We start from the raw sequence: 12,056 nt of genomic DNA on the forward strand, positions 1-12,056 counted from the left end.
TGGATGAATACCCTGACTATTAATGACATGACCCAAATATTCCATTTCCATGTGGAAAAATGAACACTTTGCCTTGTTACACTTGAGGCCCACTTCTGAAAGCACTTTGAATAGACACTCCAAGTTGTATAAATGTTTTTCTGGTAGTTGGAACACAAAAGGACATTTGCTGTCAGCTGTTCCAAAACCTGTTGAAAAATGGTGGAAGCCAGTGCACTGGCAAATGGTTCGAATTGAAACTGGAATAGCCCCAGGTGCATATTGATAGCAAAAAAGCATTTGGACGGTTCATCCAACATTCTGTTTTTCAAAAGAAGCAATGCTTTTCCAATTTGTCCGTAAGTCCATTGCACGGAATCAGGTGAAGGGGTCCACCACTGTCTGAGTATTGACTGTAGATTTGAAATCTGCACAGACACCTTTTTTTAGAGCAATCTGGGGGGGGGGGGGGGGGGGGGGGATTGCCCACTGACTTGTGGAAACAGGTTGAATTACCCCAAACCCGAGTGTCTTGTCACCTTTGTAGTTCCTGCATGGCAAGATAACGAATGGCATGTGGGACAGGTCTAATGTGATGAAATATTGGCTGAACATTATCCGTCAAGTGTTATATGAGCTTCAAAATCTTGAGCTTTCCCATATCCTTCTTGAAATAATGGACTGTACTTGTTTCAGAATCTGTCGACACATCCTTGAGGTACTGCAGCATTCAGTTGAAAGACAGTATCTCGAATAGCAAGAGCAAATAAATCAAAAGAATCAAAACCAACAATGTTCAGGCTGTCCCAATAAAACATTACATGAAAAGACACTGTTTTGTTACTATTGTCGAACATCATTGGCAAGCTTCAAACACCTACTACCCGAATATGATATCTGTTATATGCCAACAGCTTGATATGAGGCTGCTGCAGCAGTTGTCAGTGATGTTATGGAAGTACCTGTATCTAACTGCAGTTCCACTGCATGCCGAGTTACTTGGAAATGTAAATGTAGTTTGTTCAACCGTCAATGACTCACTGTTGAATGCTTTTGTTTGCATGAAGGTCGAGTCACTGATGGTGCCCCGTGCTCAGTCTCAATGAATATGGAATTGACTTCCATTGGAGAAAGCTGTGATCAGGAATGTGACTGCAGCTAGGTGTGATGCTACATATGGATTGAATGCGGCTGCACTTGCTACAAGAAAAACGCATAGCCTCGCTGCACAGACACTGTTTACAGTCATGCACACTGAAGCATTGTGGGCAGGACGTCCTAGTATTGTGTAAAGCATCATGGAGCTTACCCGTCACTGTGTGAAAGTCTACAAGAACATCTGAATTCACAATTCAGCTACCCAATGTTTGTTTGTTTGGTCAGATTACTTCTGTAATCAAAGTAACTTCTAATGGGCAGCTGTGACATGCACCTGATATTCAAAGTATGCATCCAGTCACACCATTAATGACTCGTAATCTATGTTCTCCAGATGAGAGTCTGGGAATAATTTAGGGCACAAATTAAATACTTCAGCACCCGCATCAGCAATAAAATAGGTTTTGTACTGCATACCTTGTATGCTGTAAAAAGAGAAGTGTGCCTCAGTTTGCACATGGTATTTGGCCCAATTCTCTTGCTGACCAACAAATTCTCGAAACTTAGGTGCAGAAGGAGCTATTTGTGACATGGTTACTACCTGTGTCAGTCTGGTGATACTCTGCAGCAGTAGTTGAATCTGCTGCCCCTGTAACTGAACAGATTGTGACAGAGAAAGTTCTGGTTATGGATCAGGCATGATAATTCAACAAGAGCACACAAAACACAGTAAACGAAATGTTGCCACTTGTTGGAGTTAGAACACATAACCATAGGTTCCAAAGCAATTCATCACCAGTGTTGTTGAAACATTCAGTCTTAAAACAATAAATAATGGTGACACAGTTCTAAACAAATTGTTTATTATTGAAGAAAAACACATTACTTGTTTAGTAGACGTGGCTCGAATGTGGGATGGCACAGCGGTGGGCATAAATCCACTTTTAACACAAAACTCTGTGTGCGTTACAGTAAATAGGCAGAGACATGCTGCATAGACTACGTGGACAGTACTTTGTCCACTGACATTTGATGACACATTTGAGTAGCTCCATGTTAAAAGACTTGTGACTGAACACAGACTGAGTCTAGAGTTCTGAGGCCAGACATAAATAACAGCCAGCTGCAGAAGTGCTGCAAAGCTTCCTCATAGGTGTAGCCCTCAGCCGCATTGTGGTTGACTGCACTGGCTGGTTGCTATGCTTCCAGTAGACCCTGGTGGTGCCAACCTTGAGCCTCACAATGTGAGAAATCGAGCCTGACACCACAGGCCACATGTGGCACACATCTATATGGACTATCTGTTTGATGCTGAGGTGCTTCTTTGGCCAGCAAGATCCCGATATCTGTCCCCAACAGAACATGTGTGAGGCCAGCTCAGGCATCAAGAGAGTAATGCACCCTCTCAAAAACCCAACTTTTTTCAAATTTCAGTGAGTTAAGGTGGAACGGGGTCAGAAACTGAAAGTCAGAAATACAGGTAGAAGGGAGGTTTAAAGTGCCCACTTTGTAACAACTGTCTACACTTGCCACTGCACTCCCTATTAAGTAGCTATTACCTGTTGATACAATTTTGCAAGCCTCCTGGAGCTTCACGAAAACACCTTTTGATGAGAGGCAGCACATTTTATGTGGGTAATGGAAACATTAAATGTGAAATATTGTATATAGCCTCTTATCTTAGTAAGAATTTATTGTGTATACAAGGGGTCCCAAACCTCTAGGATTAAAGTACACAGATGACAGAGTTTCCTGAACTGAATACAATGAGATGAGAAACTAATTGTTAGAAATAAAATGAAAGCTAAACTTCATAATGGCTACAACTGATGACTACCAGTCTCGCTGCATACGCTACAGTGGCTCCATTAAATTTTATATCACACTACCCCTGTTGTCATCTGTATAATTAGAGAGGTGGTTAAGACTCAGTCAGCTAATTCCTCATCAGTCCATAAAGCCTGCAGGAAACTGAAGAGAGAGTAGGTGATTCCCACACTCTGTACCCATCTATGTCACAAGGTGTTCCCTTAGGCTGTTTCATAAGGCCATAATGGCCCTTCAGCAGTGCTCCTATTAAATGAGTAAAAACTTTTTGTCTTCCTCTCAGAATCTTGTTACTTGTATCAAGTATTTTTATCAACATTAAATTATATTGGTGCTCCCTGTCAGAATATTTTGTGTGTTTCCAGACTTCTTCCAGTGACTGCCAAGAAAAATAGATCTTTTGTTTTACAGCAAGAAGTAGTTTGCACAATGTTGACAAATTTTTTTGTTCATAAAAATGCCCATCATTTGTCAAGTTACTAATTTGTTGAACTGTTCATAAAGCTGGGTTTCCTTTTAAACTGCTAAGTGTGCTTCCTTAGTGATTCCTATAAAAGTGGTTTATTTTGGTGTTCCTTTGTGATGTACTCAATTTTTGTCATGGCACGATTGATGTTTAAATAGATTAACAGTCCATTGATTGGGACTCATAGTATTACATAACGGTTCTTGTTGTGCCACCTCTTTTAATACAAGCACTAATCACATTACAAAAACTGAACACTCTCTACTTGGCAAATACCTTCTGTGCATATTGTGCACATTCTGATGTAAGGTACTAAGCTTATACACTACTTCTTCTCACAAAATAACTGGTTATTTCACTAAGTGCGTGAATAGGACTATATGATTTTAGTAACTAATATAATCATCACAAAAAAGGCAGAGGAGTTGTAGCATTCTTCCAGGAAATGCCACTTGCCTCATCACAAATTCTGCTCATTCTTCAGCCTACAGACAGCTCATACTGGGATTTCATACACCAGTAAAAATGAAATGGTCATATGGCATTGATGGCCAGGAGTTCCCACCTGGTTAAGTTCAACCACTGAGTTGCAAGTCTTTCCAGCTGATGCCACATTGAGTGACTTGCGTGTTGATGATAATGAAGTGATGATGAGGACAACACAACACCCCGTCCTCAAGTGGAGAAAATCTCTGACCTGGGCGGGAATCGAACCCGAGTTTGTTGCATGGCAGTCAGACACGCTGACCATTCAGCTAAGGGGCCAACTATACACCAGTGATTTCAAGCTATACCATTGGAAAAAATCATAGTGCACTATTGATGAGATGGCACTGCTCCTTCCAATCACACAATGAGTTTGTTCATTGTTCAGACGCTTGTACAAAAGAAGTCCTATGAATGGAAACTAGAAATTCAGCATAATCCATTGACAGAATTGAACTGGGGATTGAAATCATTTGGCCCAATCTATTGCACTTATTGTTAACAATAGAGGTATAATTGTTAGTCGACTAGTACTTTCCACTCTTTATTCACCTCACGGGAAAGTTGATGGGTGTTTACTGATGAAACTTCTCACAATAATCTAACATCATGTCCTCAAATTATACTATGTGAACAGTGCTTTGTTGAAAACCTTGGCCACCTCTCTGTAGCTTGAACTACCTACTTTCTCGTAAATTTGTATCCACGGTGATAAATTTCTTCAAATTAGGATAACACTTGTTGTGAAACATATTTCTCTGCACATCTGGTCAACACATCCTGCTACACCATGCATTAAACACATGTTTACAAGTTCCTGCAACAAGTAACGCTCCATCTTCAACAACTAATCATGAGCAGTAAGCAGTGGTAAACTTAAGCCTAGACATGGTAGAACCTCCAACATCAATGCAGCAGGCAACTGATATTACTCATGCAAAACCTCGTAGTACTTGAAATATTCTTTCAACCACTAGTTCTTTATTTTAAAATACAGTACTCTGACAAACATCCTCTACCTTCTGTATAATTTTGAACCTACAAATTGGGAAAACCTGCAGCCATCAATTCCAGTACCCTCTGTTCAGACAATGGCAGGTTGGGACTGGTATGGAACGTCTCTAGTTACACTATTATTATGATGGGACATCACTTCCAAAGGCATTTTAAAGCTACTACCAGCTTCACCACCGACCACCTCCTTTCCCCAGGGAGGAATCTCTTCATCCCATCTGTCTGCAGTTAGTGTACACCGACTGGTTTGATGTGACAGTGTTTTTAAAAGTGTTTGTAAATTGTGTAACTGAGGCAAGACTTGGGTATCAGCCTGGTATTTACCTCGTTGGGTGTGGAAAACCTCCTAAAATCGACATCTGGTCAGCTGGCACACCGGCCTGTGTCATTAATTCACCATGTGGATTTGATCTGGGGCTGGTGCCCCTCCAGTGTCCCAGAAGTGGGCTCTTCACCTGTATAAATCAAAATCTAATTTTCTTCTTGTGTACGGTTGTGGTGTTTATTTTTTGGGTTACTTTTCATCTCATAATCACACTCAAATGCACCTTCTGGGGTTAGGTTTACATTTATTGAGTGTTTTCATTTATAAAAAAGGTAGAGAATACGGATAAATCCTCTGTTGATTAATCTCAATTAGTGAGACATGCACTCAGCTGTGGTTTCAATGCCACATGTGGAAAGGGCCAGTATAGGACTATTAATTAACGGAGAGACAGTGAGGGTCATTGCACTGTCTGCTTACATAGCACAGACTTAATGGGAGGAATTGATGTAGCTATAGTGCTTTCAGTGACATGGTTCATTGACTGTAGCTGCTTTGAAGGTTTTTGACCTGGGATAAATTAAAGAAAGAGGTGGATTAATTTTATGTATTACAGTAGTTACTCTTAGTTCATGAAATAAAGAAGTAAAATTGTTTCGAGAATGAGATTTTCACTCTGCAGCAGAGTGTGCACTGATATGAAACCTGCTGGCAGATTAAAACTGTGTGCCGGACGAAGACTCAAACTCAGGACCTTCACCTTTCGTGGGCAAGTATGGTAGAGCACTTGCCTGTGAAAGGCAAAGGTCCCGAGTTCAAGTCTCGGTCAGGCACACAGTTTTAATCTGCCTGCAAGTTTCAGTAAAATTGTTGATCTAAGTTATTTTGATGATGGCATACAAATGGGTTTTGTGACTATGGGATGAAGGTGTCATACAAGACCCTCTCTTATATGTAATTACTGTGCCTTGTTAAAGTGCATCTGACAAACTGTGAACCAGTTGGAAATACTTTACTGTGTCAGTGACGTGAATGATAAATGTTGTAATACACCAAATTGCATTTGTCAGATGTATGTTGAGTTGAAGTTACTCAACTGCCCATTGTGCATACTACAGGATGTATCAAAAAGAATCATCTAATTTGGCATGTCTATATTTCTGAAACTAATAAACATATACAATGAACTTTGTTTTTTGATGAACAGGAAACTCAAAAAGTTTTTTTTCATACCTTTTCGTAGATGTTCAATATGCCTCACTTGAGATGCACAGCACATATCAGTGCAGTATTGAAATTGTTCCCATACTACAGTGAGCATATCTCGAGTTACAGCTTCCACATCTGCTGTTATGTGATGTCTCAGTTCATTTACTGTTGTCGGTAACGGAGGCACATAAACAGAGTCTTTAATAAACCCCCACAAGAAATAATCACATACAGTCAGGTCCAGTGACCTTGGAGGTAAGTAATGAATCATTTGGTCCAGTGCAACTGATCCATCATTCGGTAACCCTTTGATTTAAAAATCCCCACACTTCCAGATGCCTTTGTGCGGTGCCCCATCCTGTTGGTGAACGAAGTTGTTCGTATCAGTCTCCAGTGGGAAAAGGAAGTTCTTAAGCATATCAAGATATGAGCTTCCTGCAACAGTGTTCTTGGCAAAGGAAAATGGGCCATAAACCTTTTCCTGTGAAACTGCACAAAACACATAACATTTTGGAGAGTCCCTCTCATGTTGTACAACTTCATGTGGTTGTTCCGTACCCCATGTTCTCACATTGTTACAGTTTACCTGTCCATTTAAATGGAATGTTGCCTCATCATTAAACACTAAGCATGGAAGAAAATGTATCATCCTCAATCTTGCCAAGAACTTATTACAATTGAAGTGGGAACCAGGTAAAACTCGAGAGACCGATGACCTCACAGTTTGGTCCCTTAGGAATTTAAAAATAAAAGAAACTTCGAGAGTTTGCTCTTTCCAACAGTGTGTTGTTCACGTCTCAACATAATAGTTATGATTTTTTTAAATTGGATGATTCTTTTTGATACACCCATATTGATTTGTTGGTTGTTATGATGTACATTATGTATTTTGTTGCAATTTCTGTGTTACTGATGCATGTATAATGGCGGTGTGTAATATAACTTTGTCGGTGCATGAGAAACAGTGGGCTATAATCGAGTTTCTTACTGAACGCACAAATTCAGAGAGGTTGTTCACAATTGGAGCACCCTCTCCGTCAGCATGTTTTGTTCATACAGATCGTATACCATATTGTATACCATACACTCAACGTGAGCACATATGCTGCTTGTGAAACATAAAAATGGTAGTCCATTTCATTCCCCACGCGGATCAACAGGTCTCTGTTAATTGAATCAACAGCTTCAACAGTTCAAGTTGTCAAGAGTAGCCGCTATAAGTGGGACAAAGACTGTCTTTTATGTTAAAAAAAGGCAAGATGTAAGGTCTGTCGACCTGGCATGCCAAAAATATCTCGGATATGCTCAACATTTTCATCAGACATGCATGGCTGACCCGTGCCTTTGCATATATAACCAACTTCCAAGAATTTTTTATACCAGCCACAAACCTGGTTGTGGATAGGTGGCTTCTTGCTGAATCAACAGAATAATGCATGTTGCACTTGAACAATGGATTGGCTTCACACAAATTCCAACACATAAAATGATTTATCTCGTGGTATAGTCGCCATGTTGGTACAAGAAAACAACAGCACAGGTGTGCGAAAGCTTTGAACCCTCCTCTATCTAGTGACATGCACAATGTGTTTCTATTTCTTATTCTGGTACCACACGCGGCGGAATTCGAATCCCTGCCGGATGTCATGGACATCGAAGACCCCTATAGGTCTCTGCACCATCGCGCTGTAAGCTGTGGCGGCGCACGCCTCCTGGCCCGCATTTAGTGTGAGGGCGCCACAGTGGAACACATAGTTCCAGTGGCCAATAGCGGCACCCCCGATAGAGTATTTAAGCGCCTGTCTCTCGCTCAGCCAGCGAGTCTAATCGTTGTGTGAGTCTTGACATATCGCCTCGACAACAGATAGCGTGTTTACCGTTCTTTGTTTTCATTACTAGTGGACGTCTTGGATTCGTTTGGTTGTCCCTGTCACTTCGTGGCTTCTTGCATGTTGTTGTCATAAGGTCTCTCTCGTCTGTCGTTGTTTCGTGTCCGTCCTTTCTGTTCATTTGTTTGTTTGCGGGCCGCTCTCCGTTTGATCCTGCCGCACTTTCTTGGCCACCCTGCAACCGGAACGGTCGCGGTTACAGCAGGTTACAACACTTATAGTTTGTCTGTAATTCCTTTTATAGTTTGGCTGGAATACTTGTAAATAATTGAGATCTGCCCTTTCTTTTTGAATTACCCTGCATAAAGGTAACAGATAATAATGTAATAAATAAATAAATTTCATTCTTAGTTCCATATTTTTGTTTGTTGCACATTTCAGAACCTCCATCACCTCCAAGAAATGTAACAATTAATTTTGTCGACCAGTCAACTGTCATGTTATCATGGCATGTGCCAAGCTTTCAAGGGGGGAGAGATGACATTGTTTACAGAGTGGACTGTGATGTTTGTGTTCCTGGAGTCGCTTACATTCCAAATACTGTAAGTATTACTTTACATTCTTTCATGAAAGCAGGACATGGAACCATTGCTGTATAGCAATTTTGAAACAATTTATGAATTCATCAGTACATTTAACTTTTACTACTTATTTACTGATTTCATTTTATTTTGGCAGGATGTGTTTAATGACACAAAAATAACAATCAGTGGACTGAATCCTGTAACAACATATCATTTCAAAGTTTATGCTGAAAATGGTGTTTCCGAACTGGCAGGAAGTAATGAGTATGTAGAAATTGCTGTTACAACAGAAGCCTCAGTGCAGTCATCAGTACAAAATGTCAGAGCCACCAACGTACAGAATATGGGGATGACGATAGAGTGGGATCCTCCTGTCACAAATGATGGTGCTGACCCAGAGAATGATGTGGTTGAAATATATGAGGTAATCAGTTATTGCTCAGAAATGGTTGAAAGATGTTCTGATTGTGTTGCTGTTATATTATCTAAGCTAAACTGTACAGTGTTTCTCTAAAAATCCACAGGTGAATCAGTTAAAATATTGTTGTTGTGGTGGTGGTAGTAGTGCTGTTGGTGCTGCTGCTCTTCCAAAGGAATCTCAATTTGGAAGAGAGCTCATGAGCTTTAAATTTCTCTGTACATTAAAGCCTCATTCCAGTGTAGTAGTTCAGTTTCTGATAGCTTTCCTTGTGTTTGTATACCATAAATTTCATAACATTAAATATAGTTCTTAAAATGCAGATAGAATAATGTCAAAAATGCGTGCACTAGTGAATAAATGTAGATTTTGTGCACTCGCATATTTTAAAAGGAGTTGAGACTGAACCAGGAAGTATAATAATAAAGATGACACACATCTTAGCTACAGCCAAGTGAGTGGGGGCAGTGATTAGCACACTAAACTTTCATTCAGGAGGAATGGGATTCAGATCCACAACCATTTACCCAAATTTAGATTTTCTATGGTTTCCCTAAATCATTTAAGGTGATAGCCGGGATGGTTTCTTTCAAATGGCCACAGCTGATTCTCTATCTCACCTGTAGTGGTTGCGTTGAGCTATGACCACTACGCTGATGCCACTATTGCCGGGTGGTCACTCCTTTCTACGAAGTGGCATATGTGGATACAGGAAACTGTAGAATGGGATTTTCCCACACTGTGGAGATCACAGAGTTGATACTCAACAACAACATTCTGTATTAGTCAGTTCATCCACACAAAAGGTTGAAGTCTGCAGGAACCAGCTTTGGTTAGTGGACGGTACTTGAATACACTGTGGCAGTGGAATTCTATGACAGTAGAACAGAGGCTGGTGGTGAGGGTGCTCTTGCTGATGCAAGTCAGGAGTCAGCTATGCCACAAGCATGGTCTGACAGCAGGTTTGACATACATGGCACGTGTCCCAAGGCAGATGGCCGAAATGTGCAGTTTCTTCGAGTCAAACCCAGGACTCTCGGAGAGCAGCTGGAGCACCAGACAGTGGCACTCAAGCATGTGGACTCACCTCAGGAATATAGTTCAAAGTCAGGAGTGGAATGCCCGTGCCTTCTATTCATGATATTAACAGCTGCTTGCCTAACTCTTACCACATGAAAAACATTGCATTTTCACTGACCACGTTAAAGTGATGCCGCAGATTGTAGCTCCATAATGATGCTCGTAGGTATCGGCTCTCATGACACAACTGTGTAGGGATTGAATTATCCTGTGACCGCAACATTGACACCAGAAATTCAGTGCAGCCACTCCTGTCTTGAAAGTGGAACATGCGAGGAGGTATAGGACAGGAACGCCCAGTGCCACATCAAGTGGGGATGTTGAGAATACTTACTCAACAGCAAAATTGTTTATTAATCGACACTTCTGCACAGGAGACTGATGGCTGCGGTCATGGCTAGAGGATGGAATGTGAGTACACTGTGACAGCCGAATGCTGTGGTAGCAGAAGAGCAGCTGTTGGTGACGCCACTCTTGCCAATGCAAGTTGGGAGTCAGCTCTGCCACAGATGTGGCTAGACAGTGCTGTTGGCATAAGCTGCATGCAGCCCGAGATGGCTGGCTGGAGTTAGCAAGATTGAACCCAGGACTCTTGGAGAGCGGCTGGAGTATAAGGCAGCAGCGCCCGATGGGTGGCCTTGTGTCGGTGGATCCAGTTCAGGGCCCAGAACTGTCAGGGCTACCTGGTGGATCACAGATCGGCAGCTTCACCTAGCTAATGCCAGATGAGGCTTTAGCTACAAGGTCACACATTTGAACTAGGACCGAAGCACAGAAGGCGCTGTTCGAATGCGAGGCCTGGTGGAAGTGCCGCTAGTGCTGCCACCGGGTGAGTCGGGGATATTTATACTCAGTCGGGCTGGGTGTGTTATGACAAAAGGAAACTTCCCATCATGTAGGCAGCTGTGGAAACACTGCATTGTGCCACAATGTGTAGCAGTATAGTCCACTGCTGGCCGTAGAAGGCTGCATTGCAAAATGTCACGGTAGCATTATTGCAGCAGCCAGCAGCAACGTTATATAGATGGCTGGCCTGCATATTCCTCGTCTGGTAGGACAGCCTGCCTGAGACTGGTGTTGCAATATGTCCTTATCTGACCTATGTGTGACTTCATCTCTAATGACCTCATCATTGATTGCATGTTAAACTGTAATCTTTGTTCTGTCCTTAGTTATTTAGTTTCATACCAAGTAAAGACTCTAAAATATGCAAAACTATGTTAAAAAGAAATAACATACAGCTGGGAATGTGTAAGGGAAAAGTTGCTTAAATTGTTTTATACCCATTTATCTGCCCTGATCACTTGAAAGAAGGTTTGAGAGAGACGTATAGCTTCAAGGTTGTCAATTGTTACAGGTGCGCTACTTTGTTCGCAATGACGACACAAATGCTACGAGTACCTTAACGAAGGAGCAGAAAGTAACGTACACTGGATTACGACAAAGGACGGAATATGGATTTCAAGTCAGAGCCAAGACTGTTCATGGCTGGGGGGAATTCAGCCCTGTCATTTATAAAACAACTGGCCATGTTATGGGAAGAGGTAAGTTTAGGTTGTAACGAGCTGTATGTTCTCCATGTATGTATAATAGTAGCTACAAACAAAAGTGAGACTTAATAAATCTGTACTGTATGTTTGCTTTTGCAGTAGATCATAGTTTACTCACTTTAATTTTAGTTACTCCCATACTTTTACTTGAGATCGAACAAGAAACTACATTGAAAAGTTAGAAATCTGCATCTGTTGGGAACCTAATTATAATTTCCTATTTCTCTCTCTCTCTCTCTCTCTCTCTCTCT

General features: G+C 41.3%; 1 protein-coding gene across 4 annotated transcripts in view; it reads left to right on the top strand.

Annotated features, from left to right (window-relative positions):
- The window catches only part of LOC126470175 (ephrin type-B receptor 1-B), a 360,567-nt gene that overhangs the window by 242,313 nt on the left and 106,198 nt on the right, over positions 1 to 12,056 (top strand). For all 4 annotated transcript variants that reach the window (XM_050097822.1, XM_050097821.1, XM_050097823.1 and 1 more), the window contains exons 8-10: positions 8,615 to 8,775; positions 8,912 to 9,181; positions 11,613 to 11,799. In XM_050097822.1, coding sequence (XP_049953779.1) covers positions 8,615 to 8,775; positions 8,912 to 9,181; positions 11,613 to 11,799 — 618 coding nt within the window. The remainder of the gene's footprint in view (positions 1 to 8,614; positions 8,776 to 8,911; positions 9,182 to 11,612; positions 11,800 to 12,056) is intronic.

This window comes from Schistocerca serialis, chromosome 3 (assembly GCF_023864345.2).
Source record: "Schistocerca serialis cubense isolate TAMUIC-IGC-003099 chromosome 3, iqSchSeri2.2, whole genome shotgun sequence".
In the NCBI taxonomy this organism is placed as follows: Eukaryota; Metazoa; Arthropoda; class Insecta; order Orthoptera; family Acrididae; genus Schistocerca; species Schistocerca serialis.